The sequence below is a fragment of the Periophthalmus magnuspinnatus genome, chromosome 6, assembly GCF_009829125.3.
Source record: "Periophthalmus magnuspinnatus isolate fPerMag1 chromosome 6, fPerMag1.2.pri, whole genome shotgun sequence".
NCBI lineage: Eukaryota > Metazoa > Chordata > Actinopteri > Gobiiformes > Gobiidae > Periophthalmus > Periophthalmus magnuspinnatus.
Window position 1 is genome coordinate 5,502,952 of NC_047131.1, and position 24,648 is coordinate 5,527,599.

General features: G+C 38.2%; 2 protein-coding genes across 2 annotated transcripts in view; one reads left to right on the forward strand and one right to left on the reverse strand.

The window, feature by feature from the left end:
* Nucleotides 1–1,661: 1,661 nt before the first annotated feature.
* Nucleotides 1,662–5,517, reverse strand: si:ch211-284k5.2 (uncharacterized protein CFAP97D2). Its single transcript, XM_033968289.2, has 5 exons — nt 5,341–5,517; nt 4,762–4,842; nt 3,804–3,922; nt 2,139–2,322; nt 1,662–1,733 (listed from the first exon to the last, which is right to left on the reverse strand). Exons 1-5 carry the CDS (start codon nt 5,431–5,433, stop codon nt 1,662–1,664), a joined length of 549 nt encoding a protein of 182 aa, XP_033824180.1. The 5' UTR covers nt 5,434–5,517.
* A 2,194-nt stretch (nt 5,518–7,711) lies between these two features.
* Nucleotides 7,712–24,648, forward strand: part of LOC117371935 (zinc finger protein 609) — a 29,975-nt gene continuing 13,038 nt past the window's right edge. Inside the window, exons 1-2 of the mRNA XM_033967609.2 lie at nt 7,712–8,151; nt 22,800–23,561. Of these exons, the coding sequence (XP_033823500.1) occupies nt 22,899–23,561 (663 nt within the window). The 5' untranslated portion in view covers nt 7,712–8,151; nt 22,800–22,898. The remainder of the gene's footprint in view (nt 8,152–22,799; nt 23,562–24,648) is intronic.

Genomic DNA, 24,648 nt, shown 5'->3' on the forward strand with positions numbered 1-24,648 from the left:
CCCACACATTACCGTCCACTCTCCTCTGAGCCGTACGCGTTTACTTAGCTATGAAATCCTCATATATTTTTAATAGAGAACAAACAGAACAAAAACAAAACCATAACAATAAAGCTGAGGTCACTGAAGCTGCAAGATGAATAAAAACCAAAAATACTAAATCTACGTAACCACCGCGGTCTGAAGACAAGGCCGTGAATCAGTCCAAACATGAAAATGGGATTAATGCAGTTTGCAGAGTTGAATGTGTCTCGTGTCTTTGGGTGTGAACCATGATGAGAGGCTTTTTTTGAAGGGACAGTCGGCTATTTTGGAATTGGGTAATGGAACTAAGAAATTCCCATATTAGTCATAAGCTTTAACTACTTTTGGATATAGCCACATTCTTTTATGTATACTATATATTAATGTATGGAAAATAACTAAAGGTCTGTAGAAGTAGCCCAGTAGTGGTAAGAGTAAATTATAGTGATCCATTTGATTTATATAGCACTTTTTTGGACACTCAAACACGTTTTATCCAGTGAACAATGTGGGTGAAGTGTCTTGCCTAAGGACACAACAACAGTTTCCATTAGAGCCACTGCTGCTCCACTGTGGCACCTAGTACTGAGGTCTCCCATCCATGTACTAACCAGGCCCAAACCTTTTATTTAGCTTCAGAGATCAGACTAAATTGGACATTGGGAAGTGGGAGTAGTGGTAGTAGTAGAGGTGGTAGTGGTAGTATAGTAGTAGTAGTTGTAAAATATGTGTGTCTTGTGAGATGGAAAAGCCCTGTTCCTGTCCCGGGGCAGAGATGGGGGGACACAGGGGGAGAAAGGGGGTACATGTGGGAGCGTTTAGCCAGCGTCTGCAGCTCTGGCCTGGGCTGCTCCTCTGGCACCTCTCCAGAACTTATATGAACCGTAATTATGATAAAAACTGTTTTTGTTCAACATGAAAGAGCAGGGAGCACACAGTTTATGGACAACAACACAATTAGGACGGGTCTTGTGTCTCGTTTATGACTTTTCACTTCATTAACAACAAAGAATCTACTGAAGAATGTACCCGTCTACCCAGAGGCTGGAGTTTAGACAGAATAATATTACAATGGGTTACACAATGCAATTTATCCAGGCAAGGAGCATTCTTAAGATAAAACAGCTTGAATTAAGAGTGTCCTTATTTCAGCACATTTTGACTAGTTAAGAAGAAATGTGCAAATGCATATTCCACTTAAAAACAGAAAATAAAATATTAGCCAATAAGATTAAATAATATTTGTTTTCACTTGAAATGAATCTAACTGGAAATACTGTTGAAATGACAGAAATTACCATTGAAAGTGAATGGTCAAAATCTACAAATACATTTATTGTGTTTTTTGTAAAATAAATTAATCACTGACTTAACTAACTTTGAACCAATCAATCAATAAATAAATCAATCAAGCTGTTCTGGCAGTTATATTAACTTGCAATCTTTGGTAAGAAAATCACATTATTTAAAATACATGGGTTTACTGCCCCCTGGTGGTTTCTAGATGTTATACATGTTTGTAATTCCAAAAAATCCCATCTCTGAACATGTCTGATTTTTTGTTAACATATGTAATTGAACAGATAAATTAAAGAAGTAAGCAAATATACTTTTGATTAAACTTAGTCTTGTTGGTCTCATGTGTCTGTGCTGATGCTGCTCACAGACTGCCCATTCTCTGCAGCAAATTTCACCTTCCTCTGGCTCCTCTGGAAAACAACACGAATACTCACATCACATTGTGATATTTTCTTTATAATTATAACAGCCTGTAGTTTCTAAGTAACTAATATATCACTAAAATATTTGCAATACTGGGCATTTTTACACATCAAATGCCTTATTTGTTTTTTGAAAATGTTAATGATGCAATACATTTTTCTTATATTATGTAAAGAAGCTACAGAAAAAACAACACATCCGTCAAATGTGGCTGGATTGTTGTCTCTAATTATCTGGTTACTGGCTACTGAAAATGAACAAAAAGTAGCAGGGATTGACCAGGCAAAGCTGAGCTCAGTTTGAAGTTCTTCACCAACAGCAAATTCCAAACGTTTTTGTGTGGTCATGAATGAATGTATAGCCTCTTTTTTTTCCAGTGGCATGTTTCTGACCTGCTTGTCCCGGGACAGTGGGGGGTATCTGGAGATGTCCTCTCTAAGCCTGCTGGTCCTCTCCCAGTCCTGAAGCCACACCTGCCTCCTGTACTCCGACTGACGAGACGAGAGACGCCGATAAATGTCCAGATTCTGCCTCCCCACGATCTGCAGCTCCTGTCTGCGGCGGTCTGCATTCAGGCTGAGGACAAGAGCAAACAGAGTCCTCTGTACTGAATATACTGTGTGAGTGTGGAGGAGAAGGGAACAGAGAGGCAGCCACACTTCAGTCAGACAGGCCCGGGGCAGCTTATGACAACCATCTCACAGTATTTAGAACAACTTCAAACTTTTCCCTTATGCAATCAGGCTCATCAGACAACAAATAAACAACACACAATCAAATATGCCACCTTTTTCTGTCGAATTAACGCAAAGAATTAAATTTAGAAATTTAAAAAGATTACATTTTTATTTAGGGTCAATATTTAGTTTTGTTTTTTTATTTTTGAATGTGTTCCTTTAGCAGGGTTTCATATAGGGTTTGGACCTCACGCAGAAGCCGAGGAAAGGTTTTGGTTTCTCTTCCCACTGTAAGTAAGTCACAAAAGTTTTATGTTGACAATATTAAATGACTTCAACATTTGTGTTTCTTACAATCGCTCTTATATGGTTTGTTGTTTCCATAGCTACTTTTTTACTCTTATTAGGGTCATTTCTCAAACCCTAACTACTTACTTGAGTGATACTATTTCGACGTAACAGCACACTTTTTTTTATTACACTTTTGGCTACTCTGCTAACATTTACATAACTGATTAAAAAAGAAGCCCATTGTGCTTTGAGCGAGCCATGGGACCCTCCTCCAGGTAAATACTAATGAAACATATCTCACATCTCCATTTATAATTCAACGCATAATGAGCAGAGCTGTTCACATACATTATTAAACTCTGGATTCAGACAGAGAAGACAATGTGGACTTCAATCATGAGTCTGAAAAGGTTGACTCAGCGGAGGGACTGCTGTGAATCCACCGCTCCATCTGACCCTCGCTTGTCCATCCTCCTCTGGGTCTCTCATTTGGGTTTTAGAATGGTTAATAGATTGATCGATTAATGAAAAGTGGTATTGCCAATATCATAAATAAACCATTCAAAACAGTAGAACAACTGAAGAGTCAAATGTGGTTGAAATGACACCTGCAACTCTCGTCTTCACTACGGTTATATTAAAATACTAAAATCAAAGATACTATTTACTATTACTACTATTTTGATACTATGAAAAATACTCAATAAAGATTTTGATACCACAATGACAATTTGAAAAGTTTTTGAATGTAATTTGGAACATAAAATAATAATAATTCAGGAAAGGTTTGGTTATTTGTGTAATTTTTAAATGAGTATATATATATTTTTTAGTATTGATTAGTGTCCGGGTGAGAATACTTTTGGCAATCTTAATATCAACTAAATTCCATAAATACTTGTTTCATTAATATTACTATGTGGTCGTACTAGTTCTGATATAAATCGAGAAAGGACATACCAAAACTGTTCAGGGAAGGTCAAAAATTGTCCTTATTTCTATTTTTTATTTATTTATTTTTTTACCCTACCTCATTCCTAATTCCCTTCTTGTCATGAGAACAGAGCACAGACACAGTGTTGACTTCACCTCTTGATGTGGTAGTGGTTGCAGTGGTCTACCAGGCCCCTGGAGCAGACGATGGAGGCCAGTCTGGAGGCCAGTAACCGGTTGTCTCTGTCGATGATGGTAAGACGCTCATCCTGAAGCTACACACATACACACAAGCTATGAAAAACACACGTCTCCAATGTTAAACTTTTGTAACGCAGAGACGAGATTATGTATGAAAATGGAGCATAAATGAGCCTTTATGATTCAAGTGACTATTTTAAGATCCACACAATATTTATTTTTTACCTGAAAATATAACTTTCTTTCTTTTTTATTCTTTATTTGTCAGGGACCACGTACAAATTCATTAATCTTACAAAAAAAAAAAAAAAAAAAAAAGATGATTTGTTCCAGATTTAGCTACTGCTCCTTTCCATGTGCCGTCCCTGGGCAGGTGAACACACATTAAAATACACAGTTTATCATTGCCATTAGCAGTAAAATACAATAAATGTCCCCATGTCCAATACAGTATCTTTCTAACTGTCCAAACCAATTAAAAAATCAATTATGTGCAGGATTTTACAGTGAGACAGAACAATACAAATTGACTAAACTGGTGTGGACACATTTGATTATCTAAAATGTACTTCAAATTTCTAGTAAAATTATTTAAATCTACAGACAATTTCATACTGTCTGGAAGCCGACAGCCGAAGTAATCATAATATAAGAATGCATGCTTTCCAAGGCATTTTGAGCTCTGAAAAAATGTAATAAAAAAACATCATCTTTAATACCATATTACTGAACATTCCAGGCAAAGTAATCTCCATGGACACCAGCTTTTTGCAGACCCCCTACTATAAAAGTTATATAGTGCACCTGAATGAGCTGATTTAGCTGAATTATGGCATTTTTGGATTACACATGGTTAGTCTAATTTTGAATAATTTTAAAATATCTGCTTACACATATTTTTTGTATGTTTTACCTGCAGTTTCTTGAGCTTGAGTTGCACGTGGCTGGGGGTTTTGGACCCTTTAGTGTCCACCGCGGGTAGAGCTGACATCACCTGAGAATGAAATGTTATTAATAGCTTTCTGGTACTACTTCAGCACTTATATTGCCTCAAAATGCATGTGACAGGTTTTCATGGTTTGAGTTGGTTTGGTGGGATGGTACTTGTGGTAAATATTTATCAGACTTTTACATCAGTTAAGTGGCAGTTTGGGGAATTTAAGTTGAGAAGAGAAGTACAAGAATACAGGAAGTAGAGCTGAGTTTGAAAACATAATGTTTCTACTTTCAACCTATGTCATTAACACAGAAAATTACACCCAAAGCACATTTTCTGACGGTTTAAACCATTTAACAAAATAAAAGTGTCATTATTTTTATCAGTCCATTTATCACTATTTTGCAATTTAGACACACGCTGTTGTGAACATTACAGTGATGGAATTACCTCTACTCATGTCATCTGTCACATGTCCAACCAGGAAATAAAATCATAAACATCACCAAAATGTAAAACCTTGAAAAAAGATTGTAATAAACTTCTCCCTCTGACCTTCTTGCGATGGTAGTCGAAATTCTCCTGGTCCCATTTCTGTTGGAGGTATCGGTTTGTGACAGGTTTAAGGGGCTGGTATGAGCGATGCATTGTTCTCCTCTGTCTCCTCTACAGACAGTCTGAATCCCCTTGTGCCAAAATATCTCAATTGAATGTCCTTTTATCAATGAATGAAGCTTGTTTTGGAGTGCGGGGGTCGTCTCCATGGCGATGAACCCCTCTGTATCTGAATGCAAACAGATAAAGTTCACATTAATTATTACTGAACAGGATATTTTAGCACCTGTAAAACTGTAGCGCTGGTTTTAACGCGTTGGATTGTGGTCAGAATTAAGAAATGTTATTGGAAATGTAATTGTTGAGAGATAAAATTGTGTGAATTTTACATTGGTTTGGAATCAGACTTAACCGATTTTACAATTATTATTCAGATTGAGTAACAAAACACTAATTGTGTTGTGTCTCTTTTTTGTTCTTTTTATCTGTATAGACATTTACATTTGCTTCATTATCTTTTCTGGTATTGCTCAAATGAACAAACAATAGTCATTCTGGGTGAGATGAGGCACAAATATTATCCGTCATTGCCCTCTTGAGGCTGTCTGTGGAGTTGCGCAACATAACATAGAAAGCAACTCCTGAGATTTTCTTTACTAGTGGAACATATAATGTTTTAATATAGCACAGAGCCTATCCAAGAAATCATAGTATATACTAATACACTCTTAACAGGCTATTTAGAGTCGTGGTTCAGTGGTAGAATAAGTATAAGAAGGATAGTTTACTCATTTAGAAGCATTGCACAATTGCAACCAGAATAAAGGCTATTAAACTAATTAAATCATGCAGCCATTTGGCCAGTTAATACACAGCAATAATGTGTCCTACCACAACTATGCAGACAACACTCAGATCTATGTCTCACTGCAGCAGGTGAATATGAACCAGTGGATTCACTCTGTCACTGCATCCAACAGATCAGTGGGTGGATGCAAAACAACTTTCTCCAGATAAACTCAGACAAGACTGAAGTCATCATCTTTGACCCACAGAAACATAGAGAAAGTGTCAGCAGTCACCTCCAGTCTCTCTCTCTAAAACCTTCAAATCAGGCTAGAAATCTCAGGGTAATAATGGATTCAGACTTGAACTTTAACAGCCACATCAAATCAGTAACATCTGCAGCTTTTTACCACCTTAAAAACATTGTACAAAACCTGACTTGGAGAGACTTATTCATGCATTTCTCTCCAGTAGGTTAGAGTATTGTAACAGCCTGCTCACTGGCCTCTCCAAAGAGCGTTAAGTCCTGTGCTCAGGTCTCTGAACTGGCTCCTGTGGCTCAGAGAATAGACTTTAAAGCAGCTCTGCTTGTGAACAAGTCTCTCCATGGACCAGCACCAAAGAACATCTCCCACATGTTAGAGCCACATGAACCATCTCACACTCTGAGGACTTCAGGGACCGGCCTCCTGCTGGTGCCCAGAGTCAGGACTAAACATGGGGAATCAGCGTTTCAGTTTTATGCATCTAAAACCTGGAACAGTCTTCCTGAAGATGTGAGACAGGCCTCTACTTTGACAATGTTTAAATCCAGGCTCAAAACAGTTCTGTTTATCTGTGCATATGACTGAAATGGTTTTATTCTGCACCTTTCCCCTTTAATGTTCATTTTATGATGATTATTTGAGATTATTTATGTTTTGATTTGTTGTATTGTGATTTCATTGGACATATTATGTAAAATCGACATTCAGGAGCTTTTAACCCTGTTATAACGTTGTACTCTCACCATTAGCTTCCTCAAACTTATATTTGATTCATGCATTTTGGAGTAATCCATTGTCCTGCTTTTGAGGCTTCAGTGCTCTGAAAAATTGTATTTTCACCTACCCCCTATCTCCATCTGTACTTAGTTGCAATCATTCAAAAGAATTCTGACTCCAGGTCATGCATATACAGTTTAAAAAGATATTGAAAAGCAATTTTTCAACAATAAAAACACAGAAACAGAAACGTTTTCTGCTTGCTACAATAAAATCATTATCTGCAGTTCCAAACAGGACGTCAATGCACCTGTTTCTATCATTAAGACATTTTACATCAATATTGCTTTTTATAATTAACAGAATGTAAAATAATGATCTATGTAAGTCATAGTTTAACATTAAATACCTGGAAAAAGCGCAATATGTCTCCTTTTACCAACCCTACGATGGATGACGTATTATTATGCTAATTCAGATCCCGTAGGCTCCATCACAGAAGCTTCCCACTCCCAGATAAACTGACCTGACCCGTCCCCTCGCTGTGATGTAAGAGCAGACCCCTGTTTCTTTCCTCCCTCTGCTTCCTCCGTCTGACTCCAGTCCAGTGCGCTCCTGACTCCGGATCCAGTGACTCCATAACTCCAGTCTCCGGGTTTTGCTCGCCATTTAGCCTTCACGGATCTCCCTGTTTGTCTGTCCATGTAGCCGTCTGCGCCTCTCCAAACAAGGATATCGCTCTTTTAACAACTCATGGGATGCTACCTCCAGTTTTGACACACTAATACGCGCTGTAGTTGAACCCGGAGGCGGTGAATGGACGCGGGGATTTGATGTTTGTCGCTTGTTTTGCCAGTTTTCCCGTAGATCCGACCGTGTGATGGCGATGATGGCTGCGCTCTAGTGAACTGGGAGCACGTTGACTTGCAGCTTGCACCGTTCAACTCTCCTCTTCTGGATCTTTTTATAAACAGTTTTTACCTGGATTATTATAACCTATGGAGTGCACATGAATGTTGGTCGGATAGGGATTTCTAACGGGGTAAGTAGCCGAGGTATGGTTGCTATTCTTAGTGGATTAGGAGCTGTATGTTTTTCAAACGCGGGTTAGCTTAGCAGGCTAGTGTTGCCTTTGTCTGCAGAGACCGGGGAGCTAAGGGATATGCTTCCATTATCGGACAAGGGGGCGTAAAGACATTATAATTCATTACATTTAACCACTACAACCGACTGGATACGTTTAAATATCTAGTTGTATCACTGTGGAAGATAGTTGGTGGCCATTTAGTGACTACTTGAAGCAAACAAGTGCAGTACAACAAACAACACAACATACTGTAAATCCGGGTATTTTTATATCCAATTCTATAGCATTGAAACAAGGCTAACTTCTGCTTGAACTTTGATTTATTTTGGTCTTGTATAGCTCCTAAACATGAAATTATCCATTATAACACTGATTTCAATTATGTGACTTGTTTTGGTTAATAGTAAGACAATGTAAATGACTAAATATGCATTTATTAAGTGTACTTTTGTGCCTAACTACCTCTCTGTAGTAGCGCAAAAAACTCTGAACTCTTGCTTAACTTGAGTGGGGGAAAGACCTCAATGAATGACCAGTTACATAATTTAACTGTTACTGAGCAATACCGGTGACTGATGACTAAAATAACTATAATTTTAAAGATGTTTTGACTTCTGGTCTATATTTAATCTAAAACTGTGAATTATGTCATTTAGCCTTTTGGATCTTAACGTAACAACATCATTCCATAGTAACCATAGTAACTGGCCCCAACGTTTAAACTAATATTTTCTTTTATTAAACAACCGTATTTTATTGAACTATTGCAGAAAAAACTCAGTCTACTTAGTTTTTTCTACTAAATCACATCTTATTTCAGTTTTTCTCTCATTGTAATACATTTACCTTAGATTTTGTTCAAGGTAATAGTTAGAATTAACGTCTGGTCAAGCTAGCGTTTTATTCCAGTATTATTTTACTAAAACACAGATTCTAGAAATGTTTAGAATGTTTTCATGAATTGTCTCACATTTTGATGAAGAATAACATCACTTTATTGCAGCGAAATCCATTCAAGTTCTGTCTTTGTATAAATAACGGTATATATCCTGTATTACTGACAAAACATCCCTTTGGTTGAGTTGATATGTGTTTGAACAAAAACATCTTCTAACGTGTAAAATCTGGCTTTACGGCTGTGATTTGGGAAAATATTTGTAACATTTTATTTCTGTATCTGTCTTTTTTGCAAGTGCGAAGTGCGAATTGACCTTTTTGGCGTAGTGAGTAAGTACATGTAAAAAAATGTTTTATATTTGCATAAAAGTGGCGTACAATGTGAAAATCCCACGATCGTGTCCGATAATGGGTTCATTCATGGCTTGCCTGGAGCGGTTGGTGGCGCTGCGTTGGAGACAAGTATTATCACTTTGCAAATGGGCTGCTAGATCTTCGTTAATAAAAAATAGTCATGCGGTAAATACTACATAACAATTATCATGTCGCTATGTGTTTCACAATGCCAGATAGTCACGTATAATGGCTGTATTGTGTCCAGAACTGTGACAAAGTTGTAGAGGGAATTGTGAAATCTAGAGAGCAACACAGCGTCCGATAATGGAACTCGTTAGCTGTATAGCGGGCCACGACGGGCCTCGGTGTCTGGGTGATAAAATGTCACAAATACGCGAGTATTTCACACTGTTACACAATCTATGGGTATTTCTGTGCACAACACCTGCTTCTTTGCATGTCGCTGTTATTGCATTGAGTAGACATCGAGTGGTTCAGATGGTATTAGCTTGTTTGTTAGCATTCGGCTAAAGGACACAGGGCCGAGAGCAACCACCGCTACTAACCGTTCGCTTATTTTAGCACTGCTCGCTGTTTTTAGGTGTGTTTTTCTCAATATTACCGCTCGTACTTTAAATGTGGCATGTTTTTCTACAGTAGTTCTTCGTCAAATGTTTATTTGTGTTTTAATTTTTTGTGCATTATAAAAATTGTGGCGCCTGAGCCACAGTTAGCTCTGAGCTAATTCATGGAGCTCTTGTGCCAAAAATGACCCGCTCACCTAAAACCGAAGAGGATATTTAGGACAAGCAGAAATGGGCCCTTTTCATTGTAATCATATCACTTCATACGTGAATTATAGGATTGTGTTATTTCAAAGGGTATATACTTGTCGGAGGGGTGTTGGGCCTTACTCTGTTTTTGGCATGTGGAAAAAGCATTATTTCAGAGAGGGAATCCCCTTGTTTAGTAAAAAGTGATTTGCTAAAACATAAGAGAAAAATGATGCTACATTCATATGGATGTAGTCATGTCTTTGGTGCAAGCTGCTTTGCCTTCTTAATCTTACTGATACCTCTTTTGATTGTCTGCATATTTTCATTGTTAGAGCCTGGAATGCTTGCATTTTTTGTCATAGTTTAAAATGTGATTTCTTTTAAGTCCTATCATAAATAAAAGTACTTTAAGTCCCCACAAATTCTAAGTAGTTACAAAATTCCAGTTTTTCTACTGGATTTCCTGACTTCATGGATAATTTATAGTATTTTTTTCCATTTGCTTTTTTATACTTGTATTAGTCCCCACGTGAGGGAAATTCATTCAATGGATTTTATTTATTTTAATGGATTTGAACGGTTGATTTAAATCCAGTGTTTTCCATTGACGGAGGAGACTATGGTGGCCCTCATCGTCCAAATTTTTTCCCCCATAGTCTAAAAAGAACCTGACCTATACATTGGCATGAGAAAATCTCACTTTTTTGCTTATTATGTTGTCATTAATGTACTATTAAAAAAAGACTGCTTAAATATGAAATGTAGGCAATAAGTGCATTTTACATTCCACAAATCGTATGAAACAGCATTATTAATATAGAAAGTGTATGTGCTACCACAGACTGAAGGAAATCAATGGGAAACCCTGAAATCTGTGCCGTTGGAACAACCTGCTAGGTGTAGTGAGCTGCTGCAGTACAGCACTCAGGGAGTCTTCTCGAGCTCCAGGTTGTCTAGGCTTAGGAGTCGAACCTGCAACCTTCTTATTCCGCTCTATCACATGCTTTTGAAACCATTTGTCCTTTATTATTGATTTCTCTTGTTCAATGTGTTATTTAATCATAGTGCCTGAATTCCACTGAGAAAGTGCTGCAGACTCATTCCACAGTGGAAAGTCAGTGGTCAGAGAGGAGCGTCTGAACTCTATGACCTATGAGACAAAGGTCAGTTACATTATCTACCACACAGAACAGCATGATTTTATTTTATTTACACAATGTTGACCCTTTCACTGGAAGCATCAAGTTGAATAGCTTTTATAATGATTTTGTTCCTCTGCAGAACCTGTCTGCCCAGCTCTTTACCTTTTGGATATAAAGCCACAGACTCTCTGGTCTGGTCCTTTTCTTTAGATAGCCCTGGTGTTGTGATGCAGTCGGGGTTAAACTGGTATTTGGCGGCCGCTCGTCTCACCTTCAGACTGAACCTGAACTCACAGATCATAAACTGCCAGTGAAAGGCAACACATCAGAAACTGCTCAAACTGCTGTCTATGGTCCATTACAAAGGCACATTCAATTTTCTACAGATTATTATTTTTTTCTAATCTAATTTGAGTTCAACGATTAAGAAGAAACATTATGATTTAACGATTACTAACACCATGACCAAGCATCACAACATCAAATAGTTGCTTTTTCTAACATCACACACCTAATTACTGTACACTTTGTTTATCTAAGAACCCATCTTGAGTTCTGACAGGTTCAACTCTGAGACAGTTTCACTTCAGTTTTCACTGTTGTTGTTTTTTTTCTTACTTAAAGCGGATGGATTTGTTTCCATATTTGACTGTGACAGTTACAGATTATTTCAGGTGTCTTTCTACTGAAACTCTTGATCTACAGATGGAGAACATCCCCTTTGATTTCAACAGAGAAACCCAAATCCAAAAGCATTAGTGTTTTGTGGCTGGACTTTCACTTCCTTCCTGGGTCTGGCCCCCCCGACTCCTGCAGCTGCTCTCAGGTGCTGTAGTTTCACACTGGAAGTCCTGCTCCACTGCTTCTGTACAAAGGCTGTGATTTAGTGACTTATTTCGGGCTCAAATACTGAAGTTGGTTAGGCAATTAAACAGCAGAAAAGATGAGGCCTGGAATGAGCCAGCAGAAGATCTGAGAGTGAATCATGAGTTTAATCTGCCTATCTGCATATAAATTTGGGGTCAGATATTTGATCAGATCATAAGCCTCATTTCCATAGGGCCGGTATGGGGCCTATGGTGATGAGGGTCCAAAGCGGACCGCTGGAGGTACTAGCCCCAAAGGGGGCAGTGCTAGTCACGCCCCCGAGAGCCGGTTCCAGGCTTTGGAGAACCAGCAGCAACTCCAGCCAAGTTGTGTTTCTATGCTCCAGGTTCGGCTGTGGGTCCAGGGCTCTGCTATGTGAATAAGTGACGACACTTCAGCAGAACTAATATTAACTTAAAATAAAATCTAAATTATACCTGAATTATACTCTCATAAGGCTGATCTCAGAGAATCACAAAAGACATTTAGTCCAAGTTTTTGGTGCTGTAAGATGAGGCTAAAGCTAGCGTAAACACTAAACAAATTTTGGTTTATTGTCAGTTTTTTGCATGCATTTCATTTATTATGTGAGAAATGTTACATACACTGCTACTGGCATACTGCGGGTCCTCCAGTGACTGCGTGGATGCATATCCAGTCCAAACCCCCGCAAACTCATTGTTTTGCCTCTGTTAATCTGTGTTGATGCTCCTGTAGCACCGGTGTTTTTAAAGCTGTCCTGCGCCTGGTGGCACTGGCCTACGTCACGTCTCTGGATGTGTCTTGCTAGACCTGTGTCACGCCCAAAAGCGGCCTTGGCTGATTGTAATGGAAACGCTCTTTGCCCGGGGGTGCCTACCCAACTGTTCCACACCAAGGTGGCCCCAAGTGAACCGTGCTAGTGGAAATGAGAATGATGAATTGTTAGAGCTTTTCACGCTGTTCCAGCTGTTCACGCCTCTGTCCCTTTTTAGTTGACTAATTGATCAGCAAGGCATGTCACAGATTTGTTGACTATAGCACTACTGAGTTTGTAGGTTTTTAAACTGACAAGTAATGATGATGTTTATGTGTATTTCAGGCAAAGCAGTGCTATGAATACATACAATTAAAATTACTTGTAAGTGGTAGCTTTCTCAGTTTTTCATGTTTTAAACATGTTTGAAAGGATTATTGCTGTGCATTTTAAATATAGATTGAATACAAAATGATTGAACTACGAGACAATAACACACCATTGTTATTATTTGGCACTTGAATAGGTTCTGTGCTAGTTTAAATCTAGTTTTGTCCCAGTACATTCCTTGTTTGGTGTTTTTGTCCTTTTGTGATACATTTATATTTCAGTTATTTTAAATAAATTATTTTCAAGTGGAGCAAAAATTGCAAACTGTACAGAAATAGAGCAATACATTAAAATGTGAATTACTATTCATGTACCACAAAAACAAAAGGTTAGTGGATTGGGTCAGGTATTGTGAGGCAGGTGCTCTTTAAGGATGCAGATGATATAGAAAATATTCAATACAAAAAACATGAAATTTGAAGCATTGTGGCTTAACAGTAAATGTTATCTGATTTAACAAAATGTGTGTACATGTAATTAATCAACTATTTGTGTATTTCAGATGTGATTGTCTTGTTTTATATGGACCCCAGGAAGATAAGAATAAATGGGGATCCACGATTAAGACTAAAATTTCCTTTGATCATTATCACATTGGTTCAGACTGAGTGGATGATTCAAACCAAAACTATCTGTGAAATAAGCCAATTATCTCACTGTTTTGTGTTCACTCATCCAGTACTCTGCACTCTGCTGTTACTGGAGCTGCTGTTGTTGTGTTCTTGGCCTGATGTCAGTGGAGTCCAGTGTAAACACGACCTCTGGCTCTGGGTCAGTCTGTCTCATTCTGTCGTCAGCTCTGCTCCTTCTGCATCACCAACACTTGTTTTGGCTTAGTTTGGGTCAAAGTTCACGGTGAGCTGAAATGTATATGCCTTATTCTCTCATTTAGTTTATGGAAAGCTGCATTTGACTTTAGAGATGATACAAAATTGTGCCTGATTGCTGGATAGGACTGTCACAATGAAATTTTTGCGTTACCATCATTGTGAAGAAAACCATAACAAAATCTTGACTCAATGACTAAACAACACAGTTTCCTTGAGTCTGACTAGTTTTATGAAATAGAATCTTTTTTGAACGATGACGTTAAAAATCCATTGCGTAACTTTTATTCAAGAGGGTAAGCTGCTCATCTCCTTGAAAATGTTATATTTATTTGCATTCCATTTTTCTTTTGCGCAAAACAACCTTAAGTTGTGTTCTCACTGTTTGTGGGGTTGCCTCTCCACTGGCCTGACCTGTAAGTTGGACTGGTAGTGCCACCTTCTGGTCACCATGCATAGAAGTTTAATGTCTTACTGTGGAACATTCTAGGTAAAGGGATAACATTTGACAAACAGGTGGTGTTGTTTAGATAGTTTAATTTATATTGGTAGTGTCTAATCACGATGGTGACTAACTGTAGGGTTTGTGCGGTTTTAAAAGTGAAACCATTGTTCAGTTGAGATGTACTGCTTGTTTAGAAGTGGTTTAGTCCCTAAGTCTTGGTTCATCTTGTTTCCGTTCTATTTTTGTCCTGGGTCCTTTCTGATTAGTTTTAGTTCACATCATGCTTAGCCCTTATAATGTTTCACTTGTGGCTTAGTCCTTGTCAAATTCTGGTTTATTTCTGTTTTAGTGAATGCTCTTGTAGTACTAAAAGTGCATAACTTCTTATATAAACCTCAAAAGGAAATTGCTTGAGATTTTACTTCATATGAATAGTTTTGAAATCCCTTCTCTGCTTTCCGCTGTTTCCTGATTTGACCCAACACATGAATGAAAACCTTCTGTCAAATTATCAACTATTCCCTTGTAAAAATACACATAACCGAGACACTTACGGGCGGCTCTAACACCATGAAGCTGTGATTTAATACTAGCTACACACTGTTTCACAACTTTATTATAGCTGTATCGGAGCTTCAGATCCACAAAAAGGACCTTGGCTGTACAAGGCAGTTGGCAGCCGGGACAGATTCCAGACAGAAGAGTAACTCGAGTCTCCGCTGGTTTAAGGCCAACGGTCCAAAGAGTGCGGAGCTAATGGGCCAGAACCGTGTCAGCAAGATTGTTTAAAGGTCGCCAGGAAATCGTATACCAATTATGAATGAAAGGAAAATTAAAATGGTGCAAATTTTACTTTTATGACAATATGATTATACAATTGGATTGACAACCTTCCCAGTGACGGAGTGGTTACTGGTTGGCTTTCATAGGGTATGAATGGCTCTCTCTTGGTAAGCTTATTGGCATGTTAACTTACAGACTGTGAATTTGCAATTGAATAGTTTGTCATTAGATTCACTGGGCTTTCATCACGCTTTTTCTAGTTAATATTATAGACTGAATGTATTCATGTTTATCCTTTTTTTATGAGCAGGAAGCAAGAAGCAAGTCATCTGTAAAACAGATCTGGCTTGAAAAAAACATGCACTTTACTATAGACTTTAATAAGAATTGTTCATATTTCTCTCAATGCCCCCTCTCATTCAGATTATAGTGAATAGTAGTACAGGTGACAACTAGGCCTGTTACAATAACACATTTTGAAGCACAATATATTGCTGTACGTAAATGTTGCGATATACGGTAATATTGAAATTACTTTCTGCTGCTGACAGGATTAAAACAAAGCAGGATAATCCCAGTAAACCATTTTAAATGAACATTATCATAAATAGCAGAATGAACCATTAGTTAGCCATAAAAGTGACTTATTCAACCCTGTATTGCTCAGATCTTATCATATTATAACAAAAATGACAAAAATCTGCCCACTTTTGCAAGGAAAAATTTCCCACGATAAATATTGAGCTCCAAAATATATTGTTCTAGCTTTAATGTATTGAACAATAACTTGATAAATCGTAATTATCAGGACAGGCCTCGTGTCAACCCTGTATATGTGCAGTCAGTGCCTCATGCTAACACACTCGGTGCCTTAGATTCACTTTTCTCACTGAAACTACCGTCCCTGCCCCTGTCCTCTGCGAAGACACAGCGTAAAGTGAGTTTACAAAGGTTACTATGTGCGTTCTTTTCACTACACTCTGAAAACTAGTCTACTAGTCTGACTAAAAAAAGTCACTGAGGAAGTGAGCAGAGCAGCTCGGTGTCGCTTATGAGCTTCTTTTTTATTTGAACAAAAAGATGGTTGAATATATGAGGAAAATGATTTAACTTCAGTAAATTTGTACTCAAATAAATATCTAAATAAATCAAGTTGCACATGTGCGAGTGCTTGAAAAAAAAAATACTCACACAGACATTTGGTCGCAATCTGGAGCCCTGGTCTAATAATTTTATTGTTGGCTTGGTGTTTGAGCCCATAATTTTGTGTATGCGCCCGTACTGACACATGCCAAACCACATGCTTTTACTGACAGAGGACTGGCTGTAGATCTCTCCATTAAAAAGACACAAACTGATCCTTGATGACCCCAGACCCCCCTTTGCTCCCTCCCTCTCCCCTCCTGTTTGGTCTGTGTTGAGTTGTGAAGCACCTTGGTCCAAGTTTCCATCAGCTCTGGGTCAGATTTGTCTCTGTCCTGTTGGTAAAGAGCTGGCTCTGCTCCTCTCATTTCCATATAAAGAGACTGCTGCCGTGGGACGTCCTGCCTCTGATTAACTGTGGCATTAGGGTTAGCTGAGCACAGAGGAGAGATGCTGATCCACTCTGTCATTTTAACAAGAACAACTCGAGAATGAGCACTCAATGATGCAGGGCGAAGAAGGCATTACGAGAGCTCATGGTTCTGCTGATGGGACACTACAGGTGTATATTTGAACCTCAGACATTTACAGACGCCTTTCAGCACAGTCCAGATGCAGTGTTAAAATATCATGTGAATATTGAGGAAGTCATTTATGGCACCTCACCCACCTCTGCTCAAAGTCATGTTTTAGTCACACTCTAATTAGAGAGGAAATGGTGCAATTTTATGTGCAAAATGTTCCTTAACGACTTTCTACACTGGAACTCCCAACTTTTTATGTCTTTTTTTTAATTACATGGTTTGTGCTAGTGTTGTCACAATACAAAAATGATCAAATCTGAATGCCAAGGAAAAGGCTCAGATACTTATACAATACAATCTAAAGCAATATAATCCTATTTTACACTAGTTCTGATAAAGCCATTCTAAAATTACTCCATAAAGGTCCACGTATGCCCTATTTTATGTGTGTTTTTTTTAATGCATTTATAACCCTAGATTGTAATACTGAAACTGTCAAAAACATTTGTGGTTTATTTTACGGTCTGTTCCTCTTATAAGAATGTGTAATGTTACGCCTCTGATTTCTGCTGTGGCTAGATAAATGTTGTGAAATAATGGATCTTTTAAGTTGTTGGTTCAGCCAGTGTGATTATTTTTATTTTTTTATATATATACAAAATACTGTATGGCAGCATGTGTATGTATAGGCACTAGCGCATTTTCCAAATTGGAAGCTAGAAATTATAGTGATACTGTGTTGTTCCTTGTTTAATGAAATAAGTGTAATCCTCAGTGAAAGTCTAGTGTTTTTCACAAGTGTTTTTTTTATTAGCCTAGGATTAAAGTACCCCCTCTGATCTCTCCATCTGGACTGTCAGCCTCTTCAACACCATCAAGCCATTCTGCCTTTTGATTGGATGATGATTTGTCTGTTGGGATTTCTGATTGGATAATACGGCGCAGTAGTGGTCCAGAAGAAAGGGGAAAATGTCAAAGATCATTTTACTTGGCAGCAGCATGTCTTGGCTCCTGACAGTTTAAAAGTAAAGAGCTCGGTGTAACACTTTGATTTTTTTTATTTCCGTGCTTTGATGAAATTGTCTTTATTTCATGTGTCTGGTTTATTTTGCAATCTCTAATTTACTTTTTTGTCATCCTGTTTCTCTTGTGCTGTCACTGTAGTACTTAAACAGGTGAGGCTGATTCTTGTGAAGTGATTTTTGTCACTTTGTGTTTTAGTCTTTTTGTCAATTTGTCTGGATGTGTTTTCAAATGTGAACTTTGAGAGAAATCTGAGAGAATCCTATTCAATCCTAATATTTTCCTAAATTAGTCCTACATAAATCACAAAGATAATAGCAATGTTTGTAAGAAAATTTTCCCAAACTGCTCAGCTGTATTTGAAGCTTTCTAATACCTGGTTTAGTCTCATCTTAGATCTGTCATAGTCTGATTTCCAACTATGTTTAGCCCTAAATTAGCCCTTATATTGTGTTGATTTAGATCTGGTTGTACTCGGAAAGCCTCTTCTCACTGACTGGACTTCTTCTCCTCGGTCAAACACTGATCACTCAAACAAACCATTTCATTATTGACACATTATAAAACATGGCCTCAGGATTTAGATCCAATTCTGGTCTCAGAGGGACTCTTTGTGTCAGAGTGGAAATCCCTGCGCAGCCTGAAGCCAATCAGACATTTGCTTAGATTAAAGGCCTTTTCTCTGAATGTTCCCAAATGACACATCGTCATATCTTTTACAATCTTACTGTGCTTTTCATTATTAGTGGTGATAGAGTTTATAGTTTGTCAGTGTTGTAATTTTGGAGAGCTTTTCTGGCCTAAAGACCCTGCTAGATAACAGAGCAGACTTTGTTGGAGAAATTAGGGTACAATTTAGGGCTGACTAGCACAAAAATTATCAATGTTGTTAAGAGACAGACTAGTATATCAACCAACCGATATATTGGTCCGATATTTGCACTTCTTAGCGAATCGGCCTTAAATTTTCAGCTCAGGTCGATATTTTGTTTTGGCTGTTCTGCTGCCTAAAGAGTACACACAAAGCTTTATTTGAACACTTAAAAGCAAAAAGAAAACTGCTCAAAATGTGACTACACTGCTCTGTCGAAGTTTTGTGGTAAAAGTAGACTGTAGGTGAGATTGTCTTTAATTAAAAGTACATAATTTGGTGAAAATCATCTAAATCAGCCCTACATATCAGCCCCTGTATATGTATGTGTAAATAATATAACTTAGACCTTTTTTTTGTTATATTTGTTAGTTGAAGTCAATCTTAAGCATCGCTGGCAAAGTAGCAGCCTCTCACTTTTCAGTGTAGTGTAGAAAACCACACCATTTACAAGTTAAATTGGAGCTGTGCTGGAGCGGCTTTGTTGTGTTTTGTGATGTAAAGAGTTTGGCAGCAGGGTGCAAGCTCCTAGAAGGCTTTGTTTGTGTGAATGTGGATTGGAAATGTATTTTGCCATCATGGAAAAGATTTGCCGAAGGACTGATTAAGTAAAAGCGTTTGGCCCTTTAACATTTACTGAGAGCTAAAATATAAACTGATATTTGGTTAAAATATCAAATTTGCTTACATGACATTGCAATTGTGAATATGTTTAAAAAGTAAAATTCTGTACACATTGTAAAGTACTTCAGGAAGTCTTAACATTTGAGAGAAGACCTAAATATGAACTGATATCCTAATAATCTCTATTCTGTTCATTCCATTATCTAAATAGTTGGAGCCTCCGTGATTTGATAATTGTGCCAAATTAAATATGGAGCTCAACAATGATAACCCGCCCCCAGTTTCGGAACTAAATTTCCCATTCATTTTTCTTAGATCTTCTGAAAAAAATATATATTAAAAATGTGAAAACTTAATCATCTACATGGGAACTAATGACCTCAAGACCTATAATTTTATTTACAATCAGTTTCTGAAACTTGATAAACCTCTACCATTATTAAAACATTTAGCAGAATCTTGCATTTTAAATGTACTTTTTGGACTTAAAACAACAATGTTATAGATATTAGTTAGCACGTAAGTGGTTAGCCCCCATGATCTCTTTGAACTCTTAATAACTGAAGTTTTCGAAAAGTTTATGGGGAAAAATAATAGAAATTGTACTTCTGGAACCAGAGGGGACTTCAAATTGTTGTGCTCCATTGTGCAGCTAAATTAACAGAAGATTCTCATGCGTCTCAGATGTTCTATGTATTTTGTTGTATTTACAAGGACATTAAATGACATCAAGACTTTGTCATTTTTGTTGTTGAGCCTTACTTCTATCTTCAGAAAGTCTACCCCACTTCTTGCACACAGCCCTGCCCTTGTGTCAGTAGCAGTTTCCCCCTGTTTCATGCTAATGTGTATGCTAATGTTAGCCCTTGTACAAATTCATGTATTTCTTGTTAGCTTCCTGTGGTGTTAACCAGAGCACGTAATTATCATCCGTTTTTCACTAGCCCCCTCTTCTCCCATTCACTCTCAGGGCTTCTCCAACAACCCTCTCTTTCTTAGGAGGGTCAAAGGTCACCTCCACTTCATTCATATGATAAGTGTCCTAAGGGGTCTCTAGTGGTGGGTTTGTTAGCCTTAATCAACTTTCATTGTAAATACAGAGTTCACAACAGGATAGTGATAAGACATGTAGACCCAGTGACTGATTTAATATTAATCTTAAATTTAATAATATAAGCTGCCATATGCACCATCAGAATCCACTTAGGCAAAAGAAATCTATTACAACCTTCATACTGTCATTACCTTTTTCTGTTTTCACAGAAGAAAGACGCTTTCTTGTTCTGAAATATTTATTTTTCACAAAGCATTTATTTTAGCAGACCCAGGGTTCTAGTGTGTGACCAATTTTTCTTCATCACATCCTTCTTGTATGTCCTGTTATATTATTGAATCCATATTTATAATGAGGACACACACTTAAATGATCATTTTGATTGGCATCTAAAAATAAAGAAGTGTTAATTCACTCACCTCTGCACAGACTGCTAGAGCCCGTCCGAGCGGCGGAAGCTCAGGTCACACTCTGGTGCAGAGCAGTATGCACCTCAGAGATCATCAGTTTGGCTTTTTGGATAGTTGTGAACTTGCACGGTGGTGACCTTTAAAGAGCAGCATCAAACCTGCAGATCCTCCACACTGTGTTACTTAAATGAAGCAGCCGATATGCCAGGTGTAAATAAAAATAAAACTAGACGGCAAAACACATCAAGGATCGACTACTGAAATTCAAAGTAATGTACTACTTCAAGATCCTTAAAAGCACAGACTCTGATTAGTTTTTGAAGTCAGAATGTATTTCATAGGGTTTTTACTAATTAAAAAGTTTTTTTTTTTTTTTTTACTTGGACAAGGTAAATTCTTAATGTTATTTGATTAAATAAACAACTTTGAATAGATAAAACCTTTTATATAATATGTATTTATTTATTTTATTAAATTTTTTAATAAGTGTGTAATATAGAGTATGAATCGACCAAGTTATTTATTTAGCCCTTTTTGTTTAAGCCATTGTAATATATTGTCCTTAAATTACTTCAATAAGCAGCAAGTTTTCAAATCATGTCAAATGAAAATCTTAGGCACAGCAGTGTACCGGCTTCAGACTAACGTAGATCTGGAGCCCTGAGAACGTGGTTCAGTTTTCATGTATTGCCTGTATTTAATCTTTTAAGCAGTCCTGTTTGCACAGTGTAGTAGATAATACAATGAGCAACAATGTCCAGGTTATTTTCAGACTGTTCAGGACCAACACAGTCCCATATTAATGGGAAGCACTGATGGTGGTATGCATATTTGTTCTGGTTACTATCAGGGATATGATTGCACATTTTGATTCAATTGCCATTAATTATGCAGTCCAGTGGTGATACTTGGACTGTCACAATAAAGTGTTTCGAAGCTTTCTAGATTGCTACAGAGAAATATTGTGATCAACGATAATATTGAAGTTTCTTTAAGCCACTGACACAAAGTGAGATAATCCCAGTAAAACAATTTTTTAATATCATTAAAATGCATAAATGCATAATAATAAGCTATAGAAGTTGGTCTACTGCTCAAATATTACCTTATTCCATAAAAAATTGCTAAAACATCCCTATTTTTGTGAAGAAATTGTACACACACTTAGGGCTGTCGCAGTTAAAGAATTTCTCTTGTGGTAACCTTGCACTGTGGTGTATATGGTGTAACACATAGGCCCAGAATACATGTAAATTGGGGTTGTACTTGAAAAATAGCAATATAAAAGAACAAGCATGCATGAGTGACAGAGATGAGCATGTGCCACTTTTCTTCACTAAACATACTTTTAGAGACGAGCTACGAGGATATTATTCTATTCTATTGCTGTCTTGCATAAACTCATGTGGGAGGAGCTTGTGGGCAGAGCGCAGGTTATCCAGTGCTTCACATTGTTTTATTGCTGCTCGATGAGTGGATTTGCATTCAAGTCTGCCGCTCCTCCAGTAAGTAACACATAAAGCCTGAACACTCACTCTTCTGCTTGAGACCCCCCTGGCCGAAGGGACGCTAGTGACCTTGAGCCCTTGTGCGCTGTGATTGACAGCAGAATGCGGTTACTATGACAGCCCTACATGCGATAAATATTGAGTACCAAAATATATTGTTCCATCTTTCACATATTGACCCATAAAATGACATAGTAATTATCATGACAGGCCCTCTCTAACTCTGTGCTTTATTTTCTGTGTGCAGGTGGAGATGTGGGGAGCAGGGCGGAGGAGCGGGGACCTGCCCTGAGAAGGCCTCCTGCGGCGGGACAAGCCCTGCCCCCTGAGCCCCTCCGGTGGGACGATGTCTGTGAGCGGAGGCTGTGCAGGCGGCAAAGTGGACTCCAGCGCGGTGGACACCTACGACAGCGGAGATGAGTGGGACATCGGCGTCGGCAATCTGATCATCGACTTAGACGCAGATCTGGAAAAAGACAAGCTAGAGATGTCAAGCAGTAAAGACGGAGGAGCCATGGGCGCCCCTCCCAGTGCTGTGGCTGCTCTACCAGACAATATCAAGTTTGTGAGTCCTGTGTCTGCAGCTCAGGGAAAAGAAAGTAAATCTAAATCAAAACGCAAGAATCCCAAGGAGACCGTCAAACCTCCCGCTCCAGTATCAGACGGAGCAAAGAAGGAGGTGCAGGGACGTTCTCCAGGGGAAACGGCACCCTCTACCCCTAACACAACCCCCACTAAAGGAACTGACAAGTCCAAAGCATCCCGGACACTTCCACCCGTCAAAAAGGAGAAGGACGGGGTCACAGGGAAATCTAAAAAGGACAAAATGGAGGTAGTGGTGTCGAACTCTGATAAGGAGTCTTTACAGCAGCAGACTGTGGAGTTATCCGGGCCGGAGCAGCTTGGAAACATGGCACTGGAGTCTGGAATGGGAACGGCCGTATCCATGACGACGGAGCAAGATGAGGTTGACAACGGGGACTGTCGAAGTCTGAAGAAAGTGGACAAGGTAAGACATAGAGAGACAGATGTAATCTTTAAAAGTCTTAATGGAGAACTTGGCTTTTAGGCTCCTCAGCAAAAACATACCTGAAGATGGGTTTTACTGGACAGTAGTGATGGCCAGATTTTATTTTTAGTTTTTTTAATCTGATTCCAATATCCATTATTGCCTTGCTGCTGTGGTAAATTTTTGCAAATGGATAGAAATATTGAGATTTAAAAATTCATAGCAAGGCCCAAAAAATGATGTTAATGACCTAACTTTCATTTATGTAAAATAGGGCAGTAGTGCTAAATGTGGGTATAGTGAATTATATCAATACAGCACGTTAGGTTCGGTCACATGTGTAGCGTTTCTTGTATTATTTAATAACTAAATCTACTGGGGTGTTCTTTAGTGCGGTAGGACAAAAGTTTCATTTGTTTCCACAGGGACACTTTGAAGCGTTGCACTATATTTTGGAGTTTTAGCAGCACTCCTTTATTGGCCTGTTATTCAGCCATGCTCCTGTCTGAGTGTGGCAGTGACTGTTCTGTGATATGTGATCAGAAGCATTCGGGATGTTTAAATGTTAGGAATGTCCCGGTCTGATATTGGCACTTTTAGAGTATCAACTTGGATTTGGTAAATAGATCAGACCAATGCAGCGTATAGCGTTCTCTGCACGCAGCTGTCACTGCTAACCCTGCAGCAAACGCCCAGAGCAGCTTAAACACAGGCTGAGGAGGCTCTAAAACAGCTAAAACATTATCACTGAGAGAGAGAGTATTTGTTTTACCTCTGCGATGTTTTCACAGAGTCTTTAAATGAAACTTTGGGCAAATCAGGCTGAGGAGAAAATCCAAATGTGCTAACGTGTTTACATATGCCAAGTAGCCATGTGCTTCTGGCAGGCTTCTTCTCTTTTTACAGGCCTCAAACATAAATAAGAAACAGTGAGAAAAAACATCACCTAATGTCTCTGTCACTATGTTCTGAACATTTCTTTACAATATAATCCCTAATTATTAAGGTATTTTTAAGTAGGCCTTTTTGTAACTGGTAATCATTTTATTCAACTGGAATACTTATTTATAAACACACAGCCTAAATT

Coding starts and splice junctions, on each gene's coding strand:
- si:ch211-284k5.2 (XM_033968289.2), bottom strand. CDS start 5,433: ATGCATCGCTCATACCAGCCCCTTAAACCTGTCACAAACCGATACCTC. Junction 4,843..5,340: donor TCGACTACCATCGCAAGAAG/GTCAGAGGGAGA, acceptor TTTCATTCTCAG/GTGATGTCAGCTCTACCCGC. Junction 3,923..4,761: donor TCAAGCTCAAGAAACTGCAG/GTAAAACATACA, acceptor GTATGTGTGTAG/CTTCAGGATGAGCGTCTTAC.